The following is a 26,007-nucleotide window of genomic DNA, read 5'->3' on the forward strand; positions in this document are numbered from 1 at the left end:
ATTATTTTGCCAAAAGGATTTCCTTCATTAACCGACGTTTTCACTGATGATACCAGATGATTTTTACTGATTCATTAACCTAAAATAGGGGGATAACCCACATTTACAAATGGCCTCTAAAGGTGGTTCTTCTTCTTCTTCTATACAAGCCAAGCCGTCTCACTCTTTCCAGAATGAGGACATCAAAATGGGGGCGTCCATGGAAGCGCATTATTGTTTTCATTTACTTTTATTCAAAATACTGAATGAAAGCAACACGTTGCTTGGCTGTGTGATGACGGTGCTGGGAACACACACATGGCATCCTGACCATGCCATCCTCGATGAGTGATTGGCGCTGTGCGTAAGGCTGAACACGTCAACGGAGTCCCATAAAACACAGAGGGTTCCTCGCAAATAATCATGTACAGATGATACTCGGGATGAGGATTTTAAAAGTATAATCACAAAAAAGCAATCCCATTTACCTGAATCTACACAAACACACCTCAAAAAACTGGAAGGATCGGTGTAGGACAAGGTGTGGCATATCTTGAGCTGTAAGGTATTTTACTATTTTGAATATGAAGAAGGAAGGTGAGAGAGTTTTCAGTCGACATTGTTCAGGAAAAGATTCACAGGACCGTCGTGCCAGCCTATTTTGACCCGTTATGGTCGAGGGCCTCACTCTTGGTCATGATGACGGGTGTTTGGCCTACCAGCTGTTAGGGTCGGTGAGGGCGAACGACCATCTTGGAAATCATACCCACACCAGCCAGTTCAGAAAGAAACAAGTCTTCATAACGACTCGGTGGACCAGCAAGCTCCTCGGGGATGGATACATTTAAAGGCAAATGGTAAATTCATTGCTTTTCATTTATACCGTAAATTATTTGATTTCTCATTCTGTTTCCTTTGCTGATAATTTCAATAATTTAGGATCTTTCCACCAGATTATCACAATGAAGCCGAAATAGTCCCATGCTGCAGTAATGCAAGCAAAAACGAGCTTACCCAACGATAAGATCGTCTCCAAAGGTCGTGCGCAGAGCTGCCAAACAGATGGAATCCATTGTATATTCATCACTTCCACGCTATGGGAAAACAATCGGTGAAACAACTGAAATAGCTGAATTGGTCGAGAAAATCGGAAAATGAAAGGTTGCACGGAGCAATTATGTGAAGCAACAGTGAAGCCAATTAATAAATTCAAGGTCTCGTTTTGCTATTGCTCAAAAGCCATGAATGACACTGGATCATGGCCTCGCCCTTCAACAAAAGCTTTTTCGACAACAATGTGGTCCTGGGTTTCATAACGGCAGATATCAAGGTGCTGGTGTTTGATGTGCGCGTACACATTCCAAAATACCCCGGCGCTGACACTTTAGACGAAGCCGTTGCATTCAACCGATGCAAAGCGTCGTCCATTGAATGATGGCCGCCAGGTCCATACCACACCATGGAATTAGAGTTCCGTGCTCTTATGCTCCTCGCTGAATGTATGGGCCGCTGCAAAGGCGTTCACGAAGAGTAATCCATCACCTCTTCCATCCACGTGCATCCCTCCCTCCAGGGGTATTGTCGACACCTGGAAACACATTCAGTTTGGAATCTGTAGAACCATCCGTTAAGGTTTTACTCCTACTCCATGCAGACACACAATAAGGTTCTTTGTAACAGTGAATGTGAAATAACGTAATAATTATTTTGCATAATTTCACAATATTGTATGTGTACCCTCAGTGCGGAACTACACATCTCGACGCACCTGTGGTGAACAATGTGCTGCGGAAAACTCTTGGAAATGCACTTTATTATTATGCTTTTTTTGAAAGAAATTGTATTGATCACAACATATACTCCATATCATCATTTTGAGAAGGTTCCATTATACTATGAAGAAGATAAAGAAACATAGGGGCAATACACCTGGTGCTCACCTGGTAGAATAAACAGCATACTGCACTGATTAAAGGTATTTTAAACCAATTTCAATGGTTGCTAGAAGACAGGGCAGCATGTACAATCATACTAACATAATCATAAGACTTTAAACAAACAAACAAAAACCTTGGGGGGAAATCCCTACACACCTCCCATCCTGTATGCCATCATGACTCAGACCCCAATTTTTCTAATGCCGTGAACAAACTTCGGAACATCACAGGTGATGAAGGTTGTGGTGAAGTTTCATCGAAATAGTGTGTGTAGTTTCAGAGAAAAAGCAAATTCCTATTTTGGGGGGTCAAACATGGATACACTTTGAAACCCGGTAGACCCCCTTAGACCCTGATTTTATTAATGCCGTGAACAAACTTTAGTCAAAACACAACATATATCATTTGTGCCAAATTTGGTCCCAATCCCATCAGCGGTTTCGGAGAAGTTTCAAGTGTTTACGGATTGACGGACCGACTGACGGACGGACGGACTGACGGACTGACGGACGGACTGACGGACTGACGGACGGATGGACGGATGGACTGATGGACTGATGGACTGACGGACGGACTGATGGACTGACGGACTGACGGACGGACAACGCGCCATCGCATAAGCTCGTAGGAAAATTGCATTTGGAAAGACCACATCATAAGCCCCTTTTTTATGGCACAATCACAGGAGATGCCGACTTGCGTGTGCTCAACGAGAAGTGCTCTGTGGTCTGATGAAACCAAGATTGAACTGTTTGGCCTCAATTCTAAGCATAATGTCTGGAGGAAACCAGGCACCGCTCATCACCTGCCCAATACCATCCCAACGGTGAAGCATGGTGGTGGCAGCATCATGCTGTGGGGGTGTTTTTCAGCAGCAGGGACTGGGGGACTGGTCAGGGTTGAGGGAGCAATGAACAGAGAAAAGTACAGAGATATCCTCAATGAAAACCTGAAACAGAGCGCTCAGGACCTCAGACTGGGCCGAAGGTTCACCTTCCAACAGGACAATCACCCGAAGCACACAGCCAAGACAACGCAGGAGTGGCTTAGGGACAATTTTGTGAAGGTCCTTGAGTGGCCCAGCCAGAGCCCTGACTTGAAACCAATCGAACATCTCTGGAGCGACCTGAAAATGGATGTCCACCAATGGTCCCCATCCAACCTGACAGAGCTTGAGAGGATCTGCAGAGAAGAATGGCAGAAAATCCCCAAATCCCGGTGTGCAAAGCTTGTCGCGTCATACCCAAGAAGACTCGAGGCTTCTTTTTTTTGTATACAAGATCAAGGCTCGTGAAAGAGCTAACATTAATCACACAAAAAGTCAAACCGACACACAAAACACAAAAAACAAGGGGAGCGGCAGACAAGATGTGGAGAGAGGGGGAAGGACACAAACACAACATTTGAGAGCAGGGACATCGGGAGGACTTGGGGGGGGGAGGTGGGAGAGGTATAAAACATATGAACACTGCAAGGACTCTGGGGTGTAATCGTTGCCAAAGGTACTTCAACAAAGTACCGAGTTAAGGGTCTGAATACTTATGTCAATGTGATATTTCATTTTTTTCTTATTAATAAATTTGCAAAACTTTCTAAAATCCTGTTTTTTCTTTGTCATTATGGGGTATTGAGTGTAGATTGATGAGGGAAAAAATGAATTTAAACGATTTCAGCATGAGCCTGCAACATCACAAAATGTGAAAAAAGTGAAGGGGTCTGAATACTTTCTGAATGCACTGTATGTATATATATACATATATATATATATATATATGTATATATATGTATGTATATATATATATATATATATATATATATATATATATAAATATATAATTATATATATATATATATATATATATATATATATATATGTATATATATATATATATATATATATATATATATATATGTATGTATATATATATATATATATATATATATATGTATATATATATATATATATATATATATATATATATATATATATATATATATATATATATATATATATACATATGTATATATATATATATACAGTCACGTGAAAAAGTAAGTACACCCCATGTAAAGTTTTGACTTTTTAACATATTTCAGCATACAGCTATTTGATCTTCATTTCGACAATATTGATAGATAAAGGTGATATAATATCACAAATATCATGAAACAATTACATTTTGTAGTCCATTGTATAATTTAAATAAACATAAATGCAAATTTTGCATGTGGAAAAAGTAAGTACACCCCTATATTTATCACTACTTCAAATACCTAAAATTAGAAGCAGGTGCACCAGCTCAGGTGCAAATGATCAGAGGTGGGCGCGATTCGGAAAATTTTAAGTCCGCTTACCGCTTATCCGCTCCGCCAGCCCATGTAGTCCGATTCGCTTATCCGCTTCAGCGGCCGAAAATCTTAGTCCGCTTACCGCTTATCCGCTTATCCGCTTCGATTCGATTTTTTAAAAGCGCTTCGACGTTTTAAAAGCGATTTTGACGTTTCTAAAGGGAATTTAATGCTTTTTAAGCCTAAATAGCCATTTCTAACTACTACAAAGACAAACAAAGCTTTTAAGATCAAAAATATACATTTTTATTTAAATAAAATTTATTCAAAATTTATTGAAATAAAGTTTTCCACTCGACTCTACTCTACTCTACAGTTAATTTAAATATAATTTTAATATATGCAAGTTACATTAAAGAAAAATCAATTTGCCCGTCCTTTCTTTGACAAGAGAGTCTACTAGTCAACAGACTAGCAGTCTGTTGACTAGTCCTCGTCTTCCTCCTCCACCTCGTGGGCCTTCTTGAGGATTTGGAGGTTGCCCTTCATGAAGACGAGGGCCTCGAAGTTCGGTGCAGCCAGGGCCGACCTCTTAGGCCTGAGGATGTCCGACCCGTAGCTGAACACGCGCTCGACCGAGGCAGAGCTCGGGAGCGGCGTGTTATGCCTGAGAAATAGAGTTACCCAAGCATCACGGAACTCGAGTGGGAAGAGATTGGGCGAGAGCCGAGTTGTTAGGGTTTCACTTATTATTCACTTAAATAAATATTCACAATTCTAGAGTAACGGCTCAGGCTAACAGCTGATTTGGCGAATCGCGATGCGCTTTAATTTTTCGGTAGTCCGCTTACGCTTATCCGCTTCTGTTTCCGGGGGTTGTTCCGATCCGCTTATCCGCTTCGAAAACGTTAGTCCGCTGCAGCGGATAAGAGGATAAGCGGACTTTCGAAGCGGACCGCCCACCTTTGCAAATGATTATAACATCGTTGGAGAGGATCTTGGAGGAACCTGTCTTATTTAAACCTCAGACATTTATTTTGGTTTGCTCTTTGTTGTTGAAGTGTGTGGCGTCACCATGCCTAGATCAAAAGAGCTCTCTGAGGCCTTCAGAAAGAAGGTTATAGATTTATTGAGTCTGGATGAGTCTGGGAAGGGATTTAAAAAGATCTCCAAACAATTTGAAATGAATCATTCGACTGTCCGGAAGATCATCTACAAGTGGAGAAGAATCCAAACAACTGCCAACTTGTTCAGGCCAGGCCACCCCAGCAAGTTCAGCCCGAGAGCAGACCGCAAGATGCTGAAAGAAGTCTCTAAGAACAACAGAATGTCATCACGGGACCTACAGCTCTTGCCACTGTTGATGTCAAAGTGCACGAGTCTACCATTAGAAAGAGGCTGCACAAATTTGATCTACATGGGAGGTGTGCCAGGAGGAAACCTTTGCTGTCCAGACAAAACATCAGGGCAAGACTAAAGTTTGCCAATGAACACCTTGGCAAAGACCAGCACTTCTGGAACAATGTGCTCTGGACAAATGAGTCAAAGGTAGAGCTATTTGGCCACAGTACCAGAAGACATGTTCGGAGCGAAAACCAAAGACAGCATTTGACCACAAGAACCTGATACCAACTGCAAAGCATGGTGGTGGAAATATTATGGTTTGGGGCAGCTTTGCTGCATCAGTGCCTGGGCAGCTCACCAGCATTGAATCCACTATGAATTCTTCATTGTACCAGAGGGTGCTTGAGGATAATGTGAGGCCATCAGCGGAAAGTTGAAGCTCAACCGAAGGTGGACCTTGCAACATGACAATGACCCTAAACATACCAGTAAATCCACCAAGGAATGGCTGAAAAGAAAGAAATGGAGGGTTCTGGAATGGCCAAGTCAAAGCCCGGATCTAAATCCCATCGAGATGTTGTGGGGGGATTTGAAACGAGCTGTGCATGCAAGAAACCCCTCAAACATCGCACAGCTGAAAGAATTCTGCATGGAGGAGTGGGCAAAAATTTCTCCCAGTCGATGTCAGAGACTGGTAGACCGTTATAAGAAGCGCCTACTTGAGGTTGTTTCTGCCAAAGGGGGCAATACCACCTATTAGAGCTAAAGGTGTACTTACTTTTTCCACATGCAAAATTTGCATTTATGTTTTTTAAATTATACAATGGACGACAAAATGTAAATGTTTCATGAATTTGTTATATTATATCACCTTTATCTATCAATATTGTTGAAATGAAGATCAAATAGCTGTATGTTGAAATATGTTGTAAAAGTCAAAACTTTAAATGGGGTGTACTTACTTTTTCACGTGACTGTATATATATATATATATATATATATATGTATATATATATGTATATATATATATATATATATATATATACGGTATATATATATATATATATATATATATATATATATATATATATATATATATATATATATATATTGTTGCGGATCTCCTCATCGGCCTTTACCCCTACCAAGGGGGGATTAGTCCCCTTGTCTTTGACTAGCCGACGGGATCCGGGGCTATGACGTTCCTTCTGGACGGCGTTAAATAGGGTTGTGGGCTGAATTCCTATTACCTAAGTACCAACGCCGCCTAGGAAGCAAGGAAATAAGCCCCGCCCAAATCACGGTTGTAGGTGGAAACGCTGAGTGGTAGCGAACCGTGACCCGAGCCGTTATCCAGGACTAGATCCTGATTCGAGCGGTTCCTATCGTGCCACGCGTACCCAATGGCGGAAATCACTGATACGGTCGAATCAGGAAGAAACAAGGAATAACAGTTGGTTTATTACACTATGTTCAAGGAGAAGAAGAAGAACATACAGTGCAGCCTTATACAGTCTTATACTTATCCCACGACAACGGGCCCGTTTCACACTCAGACACACTCACACGGGGATTGCAGATGGTCAGGTTGATGGTCCAGGGATGATGTCCAACAGCTCATTCTCCGGCCCCTGACTTGCACCGCGAAGAAGATGGTCAGGATGGCAGAAGCTCCCCGTGGGTCGTTGGCGTGGATCGGACAATTACGGGGCGAAAGGTAAGCTGGGCTTGGCGGTTACTTGCGGCCACGGTCGCATAGGTAATAACTGGACCGGTGCTATAGGCGCTCCCAATACGAATTCGTATGCGCTCCCAATACAAGTTCGTATGCGCTCCCAATACAAATTCGTATGCAAGGTGCAATTCCTTCCAGTCCTTCACAAAGCGCCGCTCCCGCAGAAGTCCTCACAGCCCTTTTCTTCAACCAGTCCTCACACAAAGCGCAAATCGTGCAAGTCCTCGTACAAAGCGCCTCTCCCACAGAAGTCCTGATAAGGGCTTTGTGCGTTGGCTTTTATAGGCACGCCCTTACCACGCCCTGTCACGCCATGTCACCCGAGCCCTGATTGGCTGGTGGCCCTTACCGCTGCTGTCTCCCCCGCTTCAACCTCGACGCCACGCTCCTCCCTCTCTCAGGCCTACCTCGTGTCATTTGACTAGGGAGCATCCTAATGCGAGGTGCAATAGCCAAAATGTGGCGTGGGATGGATTCCGCCCAACGAGGTAGATTTGGAGGGTGGAGGCAAAATGAAAGGACCTAAACTTATTTCTTTTACACAACACAGATGATACTAGGGAAATGGCCTTATTCTCACACAGACTATGACATAACTAATATCCTAAATGGGCCTACGTGTTGCTTGTGGACTAACTAGGGGGCAAACCTTTAACCTTTAATGATGTTATATGTACACTCTCAAAACCGCAACATTGCACCCCTCCTTCGCCAGGCTTGTCCCCGAGCTGAACCCACACAAGTGAGTACGACCGGTTTTGATGCAAGGGTCAGGACTACTTTTTAACTTAGTGTGACACTTAGGTGTGGTTTCCCTCTACATTTAACCTAACACCCTGTGTGTGACAGTTTTAAACACTAGATATGTCCCACCTACTGCGTTGTGTACTAACTAACAGACTCACACCCACAGCTATCCGAATTACGGAAAGAATTCGCAAACTAAACATAAAGCTGGTGGGGAGCATGTTATTTACAAGACTAATCTAATTATTTACAATTCTACAACCCAGGACCTGTTCTTTTGTTGGAAAGAAAGGTTGGAGAGAGAAACACAGCATGCACTGCACTGCACCAATACACCATAGACCAATATGCACAAAAATGCACAATCACATTTCAAAAAATGTTTGCTGCTTGGCTGCTGGGCTGCTGCCTCTTGCGTCTTCTTGCTTCGTCTTCGGTGTGCCATAATTAAACTTGAGATTTTCCTTCCCGACACACAGGAATAAATAAAAAGTGCACAAACCATGTCCGCTTTTTTATTATTTGCAGGGCCATCTTATGGTCCATCTGCGTGACTTTTACACCACTTAGAATCAGTGGTCCGCAGGGCAAGATAATGCTTGCAGCAAATGCCTGCCCCAGCAAAGGTGCCAGGCCACAGAACGTGTGGTCCATATGTGTCCTGGTGCAGCCAGAGGTAGCAGAGTGCAGTGCAAAAGTGCAGCCGCACAGCACAGGGTTCCTGCACCCTCCCCTCAACAAAAACAATGGGTCCATGGGTGGGGAGGAAAGACAAAGCAGAGAGTTTAGCGGGGGAAAGGGCGCAGGGGTACACATCATACAAGGCAATGCAACATGAGGAGCACGGGAAAGTGAGCGGAGAAAGCTCATCCCTAACCGTTCGTGACCCCCCCATGTCAGCCTTCACTACCCTTGCCCCTCCCCGTATTTACACTTTACAAATTCGTCTCTACGTCTTGTCGTTTTTATCCCCTCTATGCCAAATTCGTCATCCAATCCCTCCCAAGAAGGAAGAGATGGAATACACACATTGTCAAACTCCGTCATAATGCGTCTTTCATTCCAAACATTTGCAAAACCTGGTGTGGAGCCCTGTCACCTTGGTGAGTGGATGTGGATGGTGTGAAGAGATTTCATCCTAACTATACTCTAGTTGACATTAACTCCTTTAGACTACCCGGGGTCATGCCCTGCCAATCGGCATCTTTAAACTATGTGGTTCTAAAAACCAATTCCCATTGACCCACCCTGTGGTGCCTCCCAAATTTGGAGTCTCACTCCCCCCATTTTTCACTACTGTGCCTTCGCACAATTTCGGGGCTGGGTCGTGTGGCTCCATTAGCAGGTCCAATTACCTGCGCACCTCCGCCACTGAAGTCGCCACCCGAGATTACCATGCTCCTTACAACTACCCTAACTCGGGGAAGGCCCCTCCTGGCTCTCTCACCCCTCTGATGCCCTCTCTGGCATTGGGATACCCGGGTCCTCTCTTAGGATCCTCGGGCCCCACTGAACTCTACTCTGAACTCTAACTGGCTCCCAGAGCCTACCTGCGGCCTCACCTGGCCGACAGACTACCAGTGGCGGAGTGCCCCAATAACTATACTTACCAATTAAGCCCACACACCCAGCCATCTCCACAGACTTATGCACCCCTCCAAGCAACACCTTGCTACCATCTGCACCACAGATGTCAATATCCAAACAATTTACCTACTCCCTCTACCTAACTTTAAACTACCCTCCCCGGGTATTCGTGAAGGGGTCCATCTTCCCCCATCCACTCCTTCGCACCATGCACTCCACACCACTCATTCCACACCATTTATTCCACACAACTGTTCCCCACTTGCACACCATGCAAGTCAATCACTCAACACACTTACACACATCCTCAATACACCACTTATACACTTTCTCTCTGGTCATCCCCGACCAATGCCTCATTTGCGCAAGTTCATCCACAAACAATTTCATTCAATTCCTCATTTGCGCCTAATACTCAAGCTCATCCTCACACAGCATCAACTAACTAACTATTTCCCCTAATACTCGTGCTTTCCCGTCTTCCCTTACACTAAGCACTTCCCTCGTCATTATCATCCACCCAATCTCTCTACGTCCCCTCTACCAGTACAAATGTCTCTACTTAAATCTCATGTCTCCTATTGTCATCTCTAAATCCCTAACAATATCCTAGCCCGCCCTCAGCTAGTTTTCACTGCCATCCCCATAATCTATAGCTCATGTGCCCCAATTTAAGCGAATGGTAAGGCTACCATTCGCCAACACTATGGCTATTCGTCTACTCCACTCGTGCCTCTCGGTGCGGAAATCCATTGTCGTCACAGCTCGGCTTCGAAAAGCCGAGCAATGCAAGTGGGATAGTGCAAGTGAATTTGCAATAACAATGCAAGTGAATGCAATATTTTGCAAATATTGTGTGGGTTTAGAGACAGTCTGAGTCATTGAAAAGATTGTTCAACTTATGACTGAACAGCGGACCTTCATGGTTACAACCTTTCACCAAACTGGAAGTTTGCAGCAAACTCGTGATGCGTTCAGGGAACGTTTCCCAGAACAGGAGCCTCCAGCAGCCAAAACCATCTGGGCGAATGTTAGAAAATACCAAGAGCATGGCACCAGCCTCAACCGCAACAAGGAGAATTCTGGTAGGAGGCTCACTGGGCGATCGTAAATGAACTTTGCAGCAGTAAGGCAGCAAGTTTTGGAGCATCCTCAGGATACCAGCGCAAGACGAAATGGGACGGGATTGCCTTTGGCAACATTCAACTGAATCACAAGACTGGACCTCCACCAACAATCCAACATCCATATCGGATTCACATCCGGCATCAACTTACGCCAGGGGATTTTGCCAGGAGGCTGGTGCTTGCCAGATGGTTGATAGCACGTTGCGAAGCAGATGTCAATTTCCTGCAGTATCTCGTTATCGGCGATGACGCTGCTTTCGCCATGGACGGCAAGGTCAATACCCATAATGTTCTTGAATATGCACCGACAGGACAACCCCCGGAATTTAATTTTGACACCAACATGAATCGACAAAAGTGGACTGTTTGGTTGGGACTTTGTGAAAGTGGTCAGGTGATCGGACCATTTCTCTTTCAAAGGAATGTCAATGGAAACAGGTATCTGCAGATGATCAATGATGAAGTTTTACCGCAGCTGGAGGAGAACTTTGAGCGACAGGTTCGTGGTGTCTTCAGATATCTCTGGTGGGCCCAAGACGGCGCCCCAGCACATCGTCTTATCGCTGTCTGAGATCGACTGAGGGAACTCTTTGGAGACTGAGTCATCACCCTCAACCATGCAGTGGAATGGCCGCCAAGATCACCTGACCTCACACCATGTGATTATTTCCTTTGGGGACATTTAAAGAACAAGGTGTTCGTAACTCCTCCCCGTGATCTTGACGAATTGCAGGGCCGTATTCGACATGAAGTGGATGCTTTGCGCAATGACCCGGCTATGGTGAGACGGGCAGTTCAGGGCATGCTCCGCCGCTGTGAGCTTCGTGTTGAAAGGATAGGTGGACATGTTGAAGGTGTGGGTGTTTAAAGGCCAATCATTCCTGAGAAAAGTTCACATCTGACGTTCATTTTGCACCAATTATCCTGACTTGCATCGATTAGCCAAACTTGGAAAAATCCGATTTGAACTTGTCATTTTCAATGAACATGTACTCGGTCATGTGTGACAGCAATGATGCATGGAAGGTATCAATGGAAAGCTCAGGATCTCCTCTTAATTAGTAAACCACATGTAAATTGTCAAAATGAATAACCTTTTCATATTAACCCCTTGAATTCGGATTACCTTTTTTTAAATACTGTTACGGATTCGTCACTTCTGTTGTTGTGGTTCTCATCCACTGTAAACATTTTTGGTTGCATGTACTATTATTCTTATCGTTTAAGTGAAATAGAGATACTATTTGTACTATTTTGTTTTGTACTATTTTCAAAAGGTAAAAAAAGTTAGTGTTTTAAAAGAAACCGGAAACCGGATCGGGAACCGGACGAAGAAGAGGAAGAAGAGGAAAAGGAGGCGGAGCAAGTGAGGTCGGAGAAGGAGCCGAGCTGCGTTGAGGTCTTGAGCAAACGCTGGCGAACGGGGGTCACGAGTGAACTTTGGGTTTCCTGGGAAAGGGATTCCTGCGACAGAGTTGTTATCGTTGTGACAGATAAACATGCGTGACAGGTTTTGCGGTTGATTCCGAAGAGAATCGTTGGAGTGCCGTTACATCTCGAGTATGGGCCAGTTGGCCATTTTGACTCGCGCCCGATTTCGTATCGCTCAAGGCTCTTCACATCGCTTCAACCATTTCACCGCATCCAGACGTTAACCTGGTGTGTGTGTGTGACGTGGATTTTGAGTGGGAATTTGCGGTTCGCCAATTGGGAGCCGTTGAACGTCCATACCCGAAGGTGTGATTTCCCAGTCGCCTCTTGAGGACACCTTTGCCCATCTTTGGCAGTGTGACTGTCAACCGAGTGGGATTCTGGTCTCGATAAAACATCATTCTGACGATCACTGGAGCGTGGATCGACTTTGGCTTGATGCCGGGATAGAGACATTAGGAATGTTCTTTTCGCTCACTTGGAGCACAGTGAGTTACATTGTACGAAACTGATGGTACCATCAAAGGAATGATATATTGGTTGTACAATTGATTAATATTGTTATTGTACTGTTATTCTTGTGTGACCTTAATACAATACTTGTTTGTTGGTAACAATTGGTGTGGTTTCACCATTGATCTTTGACATACAGAATAACACATCTTACCAGATGGTTTGGCTTACCGGAGGTACACCGTGACCCGGGTTTGGAGAGGAGCACGTAACAATACGCACTGTGTGTATATATATATATATATAAATATATATATATATATATATATATATATAATTATATATATATATATTGTTGCGGATATGAGATTGGCATCCATCCATATCCGCTTGTAAATATTCCGCTATTTCCTCCATACTTCCCAACTATCCCCAATCCCCCATTCCCTAGTCCCATTTTCTGTAAACAACACTCTGTAGACCCGACCTCCCCCTATTTCCCCCATTAAATGTCGCATCCAGGTCCACCACATCTCACGTAGACAACTATAGGACATCTTGCTAGTTATTCTTAGTCTATGTCAGTTAGGGACTCGTTTACATTAATTCTGACTCTTCGTTGCACCAGAATGTGATTGTATGGCACCGTTAGGAAGTTTAGGACCTCCCAATACCTCCCCGCAGCTCTTCCTCATGGTACAACAACAACAACAACAGCGGCGGCGGCGCGGGGAGTGTGCGTCCTCACTCCGGCTTGGTTGGTAGGGGGTGTTGAAAGGGCACCAAGCCTTTCCAACGAGCCGCCATCGAGCATGTGCTCGACGGGGTTACCACGTAGGGGCTCGCTGTCAGCTCCTCGTCAAGGGTGGAGCCCGGTAACCCCCCGCACCCAATAGAAGCGGCGGACCGATTCCATCTGGGGCGGAGCCAACGAGCCGAGGGCGTGTCACTCCCCGCTGAGCATGCGCAGGAAGAGGGAGGTGACGTCAGATGCGCTCTCAGCTTGGACAGAGAAGGACGCCACCTCCGAGCGCTGTGACACCGCCCCGCATCTCTGGACTGGACTGAGCTGTATCCTGTCCCTGAGCCAAGGTGCACCTTGCGCTATCGACTGCCTGTCCTTCCCTGCCATCAATCCCTGTGTAAGTCAGTCTTGTTCCGTTTGTCTGTGGTCTGTCTGGGATAGATAAGATTGTGTCTAAGTGCCTATCTCTTCTGTGCTTTACCTCATACCTTGTAATCTACCCCTTTTCTCCCCCACCAATTATATCCTCCTCCGGAGGTCTTGAGAACTGTACCCCTTGCGTCGTTTCATTTATCCCAGTCGTTGTGTCCTTTCCATCATTGATTTAGCGTAGCGCGATTTGGCCAACGTTCGAGTGTAATCGGGTAAACTGTGCGAACACGGCGGCCATTCCGCTCGGCCCATCACAACATCTTAAGTCGTGTCCGTAACAATTGGTGTCGGGAAGTGGGATTGGACCCGAAGCGCGCTTAACGCGCTCAAAATTACAAGCAGTGTGAAATTTGTTTTGTTTTAAAATAAAAACCCGAATTTTGAAAGTCGCGCTATGGCAGATCAAGACGGCTGGGTTCCGGTAGAGGAGGGTGAGGCAGGGTCGATCCAGGACCAAATTGAGGGACATGAGGAGAGCGAAGCAGCGAGGGCGGCAGGTTCGCAAAATGGCGTCCCCGCGCACGAGGTTACGGGCGCGCAAAATGGCGCCTCGCAGATGGCTACGGCGACCGCGCCCGCGACCCTAGCAGCGCCGCTGGTAGATTTGAACCTTTTTTTAATACAAATGAAGGCCCTTATGGCCCAGAATAGCGAGAAATTGAGGGAGGACATGGGGGCCAATAGCCAACGGTTAGAACAAAGGATGGGGTCCAATAGCGAGAAATTGAGGGAGGACATGGGGGCCAATAGCCAACGGTTAGAACAAAGGATGGGGGCCCAGATCGGAGGGTTAGGGAGTAGAATAGAGGGATTAAACAATAGATTAGGGGAAATACAGGAGGGGTTAACGGGGGTAGAAAACAGAATGGCCGCTCAAGAGAATCAAATGGAAGGGATGAAAAAGGGGTTAGAGGGGTTAGAAAACAGTATGGAAGGCAAATTGAGGGACATGAGGGACCAAGCGGAAAGGGAAGTTAAAAAAATGGGGCAGCAGATAGAGGGGGTCAGAATGGGGGTAGAAACTAAATTGGATGCTCACAGGGAGGAAATGGAGCAGATGAGGGTGGCATCTGGGCAGGAGATGCAAGTGATGGGAGAGGAGATCAGAAGAGGTGTGAGTGAGGAGGTCGGAGGAGTGCGCGAGGAGGTGAGGCACTGTAAGGAGCGCATGGAGAAGGAGGTGAGAAAGGGGACTGTAAAATTGCAAGGTGGTATAGAGGAGTTGACGCTGGAAGTGGAACAGCTGACGGATCGACAAAAAGGACTAACGGAGCAGGTTCAAAGGAACACTGCGGTATTAGGAGGGTTAAAAGCGACACAAAACGACATAAAAAATGACTTGATAGCGACACAGAGGCAATGTCATATGGTACGTGAGGGACTGACAACGAGGTTGGACGAGGTGGTAGAGGTAATGGAGACGAAGGACCGGCAGGTGAGGACGCACATAGAAACGGTCAAGGTGGCCTTAGAGGACGAGCTTGAGGAGACGCACCGGGAAATAAAAGAGGTGAAGCAGAAATTAGAAGAAGTGGAAGAAGGGGTGAGCGAAATTAAGAAGCGACGGAGAGAGGATAAGAAAGAGATAAAGGAGGAAGTAAAAGAATTGGTCCAAAGTCTGTGTTCGGATCGTGATGATGTGCTCATTAACCGGATGAGGGATTCGCAGGTGATGGAGGAGAAGCGAAGAGGAAGAGGACCCGGTGTAAGTGGTGACCAATATGGTCGTGCGTATGATGCGCCAGGTGATTTAATAAGCTTGGGGGTCGAGATGGACCCGGGTGTTCATGAGAGGCCGTTGGTGAAGTGTGCGACAGGTCTGGTGTGCGAAAAAGGAGGTGTGCGAGAAAGTCCGACTCTGGGGTGTGTGAGGAAAAAGTGCGTGCCAAGGAGTGAGGGTGCTGTCGAGAGTGAGTCGGTCGTAGCGCGTGTGCGAGGGAGCACATGGAAGCGCGTAGTGAGGAGTGTTACGGAGGGTGTAAAGGGAGAATGCACGCCTGTGGTGAGTGTTACAGAGGATGTAACGGGAGAGGGTGTGCGAGAAAGATGTGTGACGGACAGGTGCATGGGGAAAGAGTGCGCTGTCAAAAGTAAGGAAGAGTGTACACCTGTGGTGAGTGTTACAGAGGGTGTAACGGGAGAGTGTGCGCGAGAAAGGTGTGTAACGGACGGGTGCATGAGGAAAGAGTGCGCTGTCGAGAGTAAGGGTGAGAGTAGTAAGAGTGACACGGAGCGTGAGTTGGTTGTGACAGGTGAGAAAGGAAGCACACCTGGAATGGTAGAGCGTGTGTGGGAATGCACGCTGGAATTGGTAGTGAGGCACGTGGTTGGGTGTGCGAGTGAAAGCACACCTGTGATTGTCACAGAGGAGGTGACCGAGGAAGGGGCGCGAAGAGGTGTGTTGGTGAGGTGTGCGACCAACGAATGTGTGCCAAAGTGTTCGGTGGTCAGGTGTGTGACCAAGGCTGTGAGTGGAATGAGTGTACCGAGGTGTGTAAGGAAAGGTACGAGGAGCATGGGAACAGCTGGAGGTATGAGCAAGAAAGGGGTAGCGTATGCGTGTAAGCATGCAGGTGAAGCATCGACGGTAACCGGGTTAGCGGTTAGAGCGACTTATAGCCGAATCGGGCCCTCGGGGCGTGCCGGGCTTCGCGTGCCGCGAGAACCAGCGGGGATCCGAGCCACGGCGGGTTCGAAAGGACCGCCGTACGCGATACACGCTGGGCCTCGCTTTGAACGGCCGCGTCCGTGCTCCACTAGGCGGAGCGGGCAGCCCGATAGGAAGGGTCGTCATGGCGACCACTTTTTGTTGAGGCATTCCGGCAGGTCGAGATCGGGCCATGGGATGGCTCCGTGCCGAGATGGTGCGTGGGATCTCGGCCCGGGTAAACCTCCTTCCCTGCACCGAATGCGGGACGTATCCAGCCGCTGGCACCAAACAATCCGCATTCATTGCTCGGCTTTACGAAGCCGGGCTTTGGACAGGAATTGGCGCACCGAGAGGCATTAGTGAGTAGACTGTGTAATGAGGTTAGTGTTTTGGACCCAAAATTAGAAAAAAACAAAATTTGATGATTGGCAAAGGATTGGCAGTAATGATTGGCAGATGATGAGTAGTGATTGGCAAATTTTTGATTTGTTGAAATTTGATGTGCAAAATTGGTAGTGGGAGATGCCCGATGTGGTGGGATGGCAACTCTGTCATCCCTCACAAACGTGGGGCAAATGCGCTATAGATTATGGGGTGTATGGCAGTGAAAACTAGCCCTGGTGGGTTAGGATATTGTGTGTAGGGATCTAGCGAAGATGACATTAGGTAACGTTAAGGTTTAGATAGTGACTGATACCTGTAGTGGGGACGCAGGTAGTTTAGTGTGGATGATAATGATGAGGGAGCGCAATAGTTTAAAGGGACGACTGGGAAGCGTAAGGTTCAGAGGGGAGTAGTTAGATGAGATGATGCTGTGTGAGAACTGGACAGGTGTGTGGAGCAGTGTATGAGTAGTGAGTGTTGTGGATCAGCGCGAATGCGCTTGGGCGAGAGAAGGGTGCAGGCGGCACCAAGTATGAGAGCACAGGTGTGCAAGTACAGGTGTGTGGAATACATGGAGTATTGGAATGAGTGGTGTGGAGAGAGTTGGAGTAAGTGGTACGGAGTGGTGTGCATGGTGCGAAGGTGTGGATGGGGGAAGAGTGGACCCCTTTCACGAGTACCCGGGGCGGGTAGTGTAAGTGTTAGGTAGAGGGTATAGGTAAATTGTGGTTGGATATTGGCATTTGTGGTGCGGTTGCAGAATGGTATTGTGGATGGGTGCATTAGTGTTGTGGAAATGGCTGGGCGTGTAGCCTGTTAGTGTGTGTAGTTGGTTGGGCACTCCACCACTGTGAGGATGTCGGCCAGGTGAGGCCGCAGGTGGGCTCTGGGAGCCGTTAGTGTCAGTGGGTGCCTGAGGATCCCGGGTGTGGATCGGGTAGCCCAGTGCCAGAGAGGGCACCGAGTGGGGAGAGCGCCTTCCCCAGGTAGTTAGGTTAGGGTAAGGAGCAGGTAAGCTCGGAGGCAACTGCAGTGGTGGAGGTGTGCAGGTGGGTAGACCCGCTGGGAGAGGTACACGTCGCGGCCCAGAAATTGTGTGAGGGCACCGGGAGATGAATCGGGGGAGTGAGACCCCAAATTGAAAAGCACCACAGTTTGGTCAATGGGAATTGGTTTTTAGAACCCATAGTGTAAGAGGGCCAATGGTTTGGCCGGAGAAAGACCCCGGGTAGTGTAAAGTTGTTAAAGTCATTTAGGAAATAGTTAGGATTGATGAACCTGTCGCACCATACGCAGCCACTTACCTGTGGTGATGATGACTCCACACCTGTGTTTTCTTTGTTTTGTGTTGCAGGAAATGAGAATTGCTGTGGATTGGTGAGACGCATCACGACGTGGATGAGACATTGGGGTGATTCCATCTCTCCCTCCCTAGGAGGGACTGATGATGAATTGGAGATGGCAAATTTTGATGTTGAGTTGGAGATGGCAAATTTTGATGAGAGTTGGAAATGGCAAATTTGATTGGTTAGGAGGGAGAGAAGACGAATTTGGTTTATGGGAGGAACGGGGAAGACAGTTGGGACGTTTGTTGATGTGTAAAGTAGATGTTTATGGGTAGTGTTGTGTTTTGTGGATACAGTAAGGGGTAAGGGAGGGGCAATGTAGGTTACCTGGTGGGGGGGGGGGGGGCGTACGGTAGGAACGTACCTGTCTCACCTGGTTCCCATGTGCCCCCAGTGTGCATTACCTTACATTGCATGCACTTTTGCGCCCTTACCACCTTACTCACTTGTCTTCTTTTGTCTCCCACCTCCGAGGATCTGGCTTTGGGGCGGAAAGAGAGGAGAGAGAGGTGCTGGCTCCGCAGTTGTGGGCCTGTACTTTCGCTGCTTGCTGCCTGGATCGATACACCATATGGACCGCAATTTTGGTGGCCGCCCACAATGGAGCACAGTTCTTTGCGGGCAAGCACCACCCGTTGATGGACCTCTGGGTCAACGTGGCACCTATGCCATACAGGTGAACCACTTATAGTTGGCCCCCCTGACGGCCACAATTTAGAAATGGACGCGGTTGGCGCCTTTCTTTATTTTTAAAGAAGCCAGAAGGCCAAGTGCACTCCAAGAAGGCAAGACCAGCGGCAGAACATCGGCCGGCTGCGACACCACCGGTGATTATTGAACACTTTATTGGTGCACCGGATGGTGCTGACTGTGTGTATGGGGTGGTGCTTTTGGTGCTTGGATGGGGTGCTCTGCACATTATTAAAGGCCGTAGGGCCACAGGGCACTCGTGGGTTGGTGTATCGATGCTGGCATGCGTGCTCTCTCTCTATGCATAACATCTGCATGTGTTCCTCAAAGAACAGGTCCTGGATCGTAGTGTAAATATCAGTCTTGTGTAAATAATGCTCCCTACCGGCTGTATGTTTAGTTTGAGGATGCTTTCCGCGATTCGGTTATCCTGTGGGTGTGTTTCTGTGAGGAGAAGGGTGCAACGTCGCAGGGGGACATATTTACTCATTTGTGAACATCTGTAAAACTGTCGCACTCAGGGTTGAGTTAATAGTAGAGGGGACTACATCTGAGTGCCACACTAAAGTAAGTAAAAATTTATCGGGTCGGGACGCCCCGAGGTAGAGAAGGGTGCAATGTTGCGGATATGAGATTGGCATCCATCCATATCCGCTTGTAAATATTCCCCTATTTCCTCCATACTTCCCAACTATCCCCAATCCCCCATTCCCTAGTCCCATTTTCTGTAAACAACACTCTGTAGACCCGACCTCCCCCTATTTCCCCCATTAAATGTCGCATCCAGGTCCACCGCATCTCACGTAGACAACTATAGGACATCTTGCTAGTTATTCTTAGTCTATGTCAGTTAAGGACTCGTTTCCATTAATTCTGACTCTTCGTTGCACCAGAATGTGATTGTATGGCACCGTTAGGAAGTTTAGGACCTCCCAATACCTCCCTGCAGCTCTTCCTCATGGTACAACAACAACAACAACAACAACAACAACAGCGGCGGCGGCGCGGGGAGTGTGCGTCCTCACTCCGGCTTGGTTGGTAGGGGGTGTTGAAAGGGCACCAAGCCTTTCCAACGAGCCGCCATCGAGCATGTGCTCGACGGGGTTACCACGTAGGGGCTCGCTGTCAGCTCCTCGTCAAGGGCGGAGCCCGGTAACCCCCCGCACCCAATAGAAGCGGCGGACCGATTCCATCTGGGGCGGAGCCAACGAGCCGAGGGCGTGTCACTCCCGCTGAGCATGCGCAGGAAGAGGGAGGTGACGTCAGATGCGCTCTCAGCTTGGACAGAGAAGGACGCCACCTCCGAGCGCTGTGACACCGCCCCGCATCTCTGGACTGGACTGAGCTGTATCCTGTCCCTGAGCCAATGTGCACCTTGCGCTATCGACTGCCTGTCCTTCCCTGCCATCAATCCCTGTGTAAGTCAGTCTTGTTCCGTTTGTCTGTGGTCTGTCTGGGATAGATAAGATTGTGTCTAAGTGCCTATCTCTTCTGTGCTTTACCTCATACCTTGTAATCTACCCCTTTTCTCCCCCACCAATTATATCCTCCTCCGGAGGTCTTGAGAACTGTACCCCTTGCGTCGTTTCATTTATCCCAGTCGTTGTGTCCTTTCCATCATTGATTTAGCGTAGCGCGATTTGGCCAACGTTCGAGTGTAATCGGGTAAACTGTGCGAACACGGCGGCCATTCCGCTCGGCCCATCACAACATCTTAAGTCGTGTCCGTAACAATATATATATATATATATATATATATATATATATATATATATATATATATATATATATGTATATATATATACGTATATATATATACAGTCACGTGAAAAAGTAAGTACGCCCCATGTAAAGTTTTGACTTTTGCAACATATTTCAACATACAGCTATTTGATCTTCATTTCAACAACATTGATAGATAAAGGTGATATAATATAACAAATATCATGAAACATTTACATTTTGTAGTCCATTGTATAATTTAAATAAACATAAATGCAAATTTTGCATGTGAAAAAAGTAAGCACACCCTTGGCTCTAATAGGTGGTATTGCCCCCTTTGGCAGAAACAACCTCAAGTAGGCATTTCTTATAACTGTCTACCAGTCTCTGACATCGACTGGGAGAAAATTTTGCCCACTCCTCCATGCAGAATTCTTTCAACTGTGCGATGTTTGAGGGGTTTCTTGCATGCACAGCTCGTTTCAAATCCCCCCACAACATCTCGATGGGATTTAGATCCGGGCTTTGACTTGGCCATTCCAGAACCCTTCATTTCTTTCTTTTCAGCCATTCCTTGGTGGATTTACTGGTATGTTTAGGGTCATTGTCATGTTGCAAGGTCCACCTTCGGTTGAGCTTCAACTTTCCGCAGATGGCCTCACATTATCCTCAAGCACCCTCTGGTACAATGAAGAATTCATAGTGGATTCTATGATGGTGAGCTGCCCAGGCCCTGATGCCAGCCGTTCCTTAACAGTTTTGAATGGAGTGCTTGCTCAAATGCGTAAACCACTTGGCGATCTCTTCACAAGAAACTTGGTAAATGAACACACACCCAATGTTCTGGAGACCCGTCCAGAGATCGACTCTAATCTATATACCCCAAAGAGGAATGGCCCTTCCTGCCCTTCCCGGAGTCTGCGGGTGTACCAGTTACAATAAATGCATGGCGTAGGGAGGTGAAATTCGCTGAACGTGACGTGCAAAGTGCGCAGAGTAAACGGAGTGTTCATTTACGTCTGTAGGATGTCAATCCAAAACACCAAAAGGACCCTTAAAGACCCTGAGGGTGCAGTGGACCCCAAAGACCCAAATTACCCCAATGTCCCAAAATACCCCAAAGACCCAGATGACCGAAAAGACCTGAGGACCCCAAAAATCCAGAGGACCCAAAAGACTCAAATGACCCAAATGACCATGAGGACCCAAATGACCAAGAAGGAGGTGACATTCCCTGAACGTGCAAAGTGCGCAGAGTAAACCGAGTATTCATTTACGTCTGTAGGATATCTAATAAATAAAGAAGATATAAGCACACCTGACACTAGGCCCAGGCTCCAGACTTTGGCACGCTCACACGGCTGCACCGTCAAATAAACTGTTCCAACACGTCATTTTGATGGGCTTTGCACTAGTATATATATACATTTGAAGTCCCCGACATTTGCATGTGATACGTTCCTGAAAAATGTTGCGAAAGTCCAATCCGCAAACATCGGGGCAATGTTTCAATGGGAAAAAGGGGGATCGGTTCCCTGCAGTTCGCGATTCATAAGGGACATTTTTAAAAGTTTAAGAACACAAATGCAAATGATTAATCATTTCATTAAAAATGTTTGCAAATAAAAATAAAACTGAGATGAACCATTCCAAAAGTTAAGCAAACTCTTTTGCCATGAATGTCGTGTTACTTTATAGAAAATTAACCATTTATTTTGCTTTGATCTGGCATGATTCCCAAAGGACCTCTTGATCCCGGAAATAGTTGTCATTATAACCACTTGGGGTGCAAGCTTGAAGGATTTACAGTGACTTCCCAAACCAGTTTCCTGCTAACCCGGCTGCTGAGTTTAGATCGGTGACCTGATCTGGGTAGTGTCTGTGTGGTATTGTTGCGGTTTTGAGAACCCACACTTCTTGTAAATATGACATCATTAAAGGTTAAAGGTAGCACCCCATAGATAGGCCACAAGCAACACGTAGGTCACCATAGGACATCAGTTATTTCTTAGTATGTGTTAGGTAAGGCCATTTTCCAATAGTTGAATCTGCGTTGTGTCAATCAAATAAGAGTATGTCCCCTCGTCCATTTTGCAGCCTCCCTCCAAGCGACGCCATTAAGCGCGCTCCCCAGTCTGTGCCCCATGGCCCCTCCCAATTTGGTACGCTCCTTGGCCAGCAGCAGCAGCCTTCGCTGCCTTTGAGCGTGAGCTCGCTCAACGCTGTCATAAGCCACGAGGTGAAGCCCGGAAAAGGGGGCGGAGCACCAAGGAGGAGGTGTGGCCACGTCACCCAGCCATCAGGGCGGGGCCGGTAAGCGATAACCAGCCAACCAGGGCTGGAGTGACATCGCCTGACAGGGCGTGGTTGGGGCTCGCAGAGCGTTCGCTGGCTTCACCTATAAAAGCCAGCGCACAAAGCCCTTTTACAGGACTATAAGGAAGCACGCTTGTGAAAAGGACTCTCGCTGAGGACTTACCGAGGAAGCTTGCGCTAACAGGACTCGAGAATATATGCGCTTGTGAAAGGACTCGAGAATATATGCGCTTGTGAAAGGACTCTCACAGAGGACCGTCCAGGACTGATCGTTGTGGAAAGCGCTGAGGACTGTCGTGATTACAGAGGGCTCGCTGGCATTGGGATTCCAAAGCAGGACATTGGAGAGGGGGCGTTTGGCTCGGGTAGTGCACAAAGTACGTACGCAGTATACCAGCCTCCCCCCCCCCCCACCCCCCCCGTCATTATAAGTGTCCGCTCGCTTTACACTATATGAAGAGCTGCCTGCCGGGTTTTCCACCGCCTGGACCGGAGCTGGACTGGAGCCTGGACGCGCTGGTGACCATCAACCTACCATCTGCAATCCCCGTGTGAGTGTCTGTATGTGAGACGGGCCCGTTTGTCCAGGGAATAAGATAAGACTGTAATTAAGGCTGCCCTGTGTGCTTTTCCTTCCTCTTTCTTTCTTGTATATTCCTTTCGTTTCCTCTTCTTCTCTGTACATAATTAATTAACCCATCTGTTCTTCCTATTTTCCTGGTTTCCTCTCCATCCGATCGCATCAGTCTTTTCTCTAATTGGGTAAGCGTGGCACGATCGCAACCACTTCGAATCAGGTCTAGTCACCTGTTAACAGCTCGGATCGCGGATTGCTATCCGCTCGGCATATCCCATCAATATCCGTGGTTTGAGTGGGAGTTATTTCCTTGCTTACTGGGCGGCGTTAATAAGTAGGTAATAAGAAGATGGCTTACAACCCTAGTTAACGTCGTCCGGAAGTGACGTCATAACTCCCGGATCCCGTCGGCCAGATAAATGTCATGTATGCAGTGCAAATGTTCACCGTTGTATCCCTACACCGGGACCGGGTTGGATCCCTACGCCAGAGCTCGGATGGCGCTGCTGTGAATCGGGCCTTGATCGGCAGAGTGAATAAACGCGTACGACAATTGATCGCAGTTTGTCGAGATACTTTACATGGCGACGAGGATGGGATCAGGATGATCGTGAGTGATAACGGTTCGTGTTTTTCCAGTACCGAGTTTGCCAAGTTCACACGTCGGAACGGCATCAAACATAAGTTTGTCAGCCCACATCACCAGGCTTCAAATGGCTTGGCCGAACGATCCGTGGGAATCATCAAATCCGGATTGCAGAAACTTCAGGAGGGAACCCTGGAAACAAAGCTGTCTCGTCTCCTGTTCAAATACCGCATCACGCCACAATCAACAACCGGTGCAGCTCCGTCTGAGTTATTGATGAAACGACACTTGAGATCGACACTTGACAATCTCAAACCAGACATATCATCAAATGTTTATCAGAGCCAGCTTAATCAAAAGTTGGTGCACGATAAGACGTCCAATGTTCTCGTTCATTTTGATCCAGAGAAGGATCTTGTGCTGACATGCGATGCCTGTCGGTATGGAGTGGGGAGTGTATTATCGCACGTGATGCCTGATGGTACAGAAAGACCGGTTGCATTTGCATCCAGAACGTTGACCCCGGCAGAGAAAAACTATTCCCAACTTGACAAGGAAGGATTGGGAATCGTTTTCGGCGTTGGCAAATTTCGCCAGTACCTTCTTGGACATCATTTCACGATTCGCACTGATCACAAGCCGCTGATCAGTCTGTTTGGTCCAACTAAGGCGACATCTGACACACTACCGCCCAGGATCATCCGCTGGTCCCTGTTTCTCGCTGCTTATGACTACACCATATGTTATAAGCCCGGTTCGTCTATCACAAATGCAGATGCCATGAGTCGGTTACCCCTTCCAGAATCCGTTGATGATTCGCCTACACCAGGATCCATTATCGCACTGATGGATCATCTGGAAGATTGTGCTGTCGATTCTGGCCAGATCCGCACTCATACTCGACGAGACCCCGTTCTGTCCAGAACTGTCCAGGCTGTACAGCTTGGATGGCATTTGCTACCTGAGGGTGACCCAGATTTTGCGGCTTTTAAAGCACGTAAAAACGAACTCAGCGTGGAAAATGGTTGCCTACTCTGGGGATGTCGTGTCGTGATCCCGAAAAATCTGCGATCCAGGGTCATGGATGAAATCCATGACTGTCACCCCGGGATTGTGAAGATGAAGTCACTCGCCAGAAACTATGTGTGGTGGCCGAATCTTGATGCTGATATCGAACATCATGTTCGACATTGTTACCCCTGCCAGAGCACCCGGAATACACCTGCGAAAGCGCCACTGCATCCCTGGGAATGGCCCAGCGAACCGTGGCATCGCCTACATCTCGATTATGCCGGGCCTATTAACGGCAGCATGATTCTAATAATTACGGACGCGCACACAAAATGGATTGATGCCTATGTGACGCGTGGTACTACGTCAGCCATTGTCATCGAAAGACTCAGACGCTGTTTCGCCACTCATGGTCTGCCCAGGATGATCGTGAGTGATAACGGTTCGTGTTTTTCCAGTACCGAGTTTGCCAAGTTCACACGTCGGAACGGCATCAAACATAAGTTTGTCAGCCCACATCACCAGGCTTCAAATGGCTTGGCCGAACGATCCGTGGGAATCATCAAATCCGGATTGCAGAAACTTCAGGAGGGAACCCTGGAAACAAAGCTGTCTCGTCTCCTGTTCAAATACCGCATCACGCCACAATCAACAACCGGTGCAGCTCCGTCTGAGTTATTGATGAAACGACACTTGAGATCGACACTTGACAATCTCAAACCAGACATATCATCAAATGTTTATCAGAGCCAGCTTAATCAAAAGTTGGTGCACGATAAGACGTCCAACAGTCGATGTATCAACATTGGAGATCCAGTGTTTGCCCGAAATTTTGGTGCAGGTGCGACGTGGCTACCGGGAGACATCATCGAGAAGCCAGGTCCACTGTCCAGTGTGATTCGCCTGCAGGACGGCCGCG

General features: G+C 47.2%; 1 protein-coding gene across 1 annotated transcript in view; it reads right to left on the bottom strand.

The window, feature by feature from the left end:
• Positions 1–210: 210 nt before the first annotated feature.
• The window catches only part of TMEM108 (transmembrane protein 108), a 93,985-nt gene continuing 68,188 nt past the window's right edge, over positions 211–26,007 (bottom strand). Inside the window, exon 4 of the mRNA XM_068119396.2 lies at positions 211–1,567. Within this exon, the coding sequence (XP_067975497.2) occupies positions 1,445–1,567 (123 nt within the window). The 3' untranslated portion in view covers positions 211–1,444. The remainder of the gene's footprint in view (positions 1,568–26,007) is intronic.

Source organism: Myxine glutinosa, chromosome 6, assembly GCF_964187855.1.
Source record: "Myxine glutinosa chromosome 6, kmMyxGlut1.1, whole genome shotgun sequence".
Lineage (NCBI taxonomy): Eukaryota > Metazoa > Chordata > Myxini > Myxiniformes > Myxinidae > Myxine > Myxine glutinosa.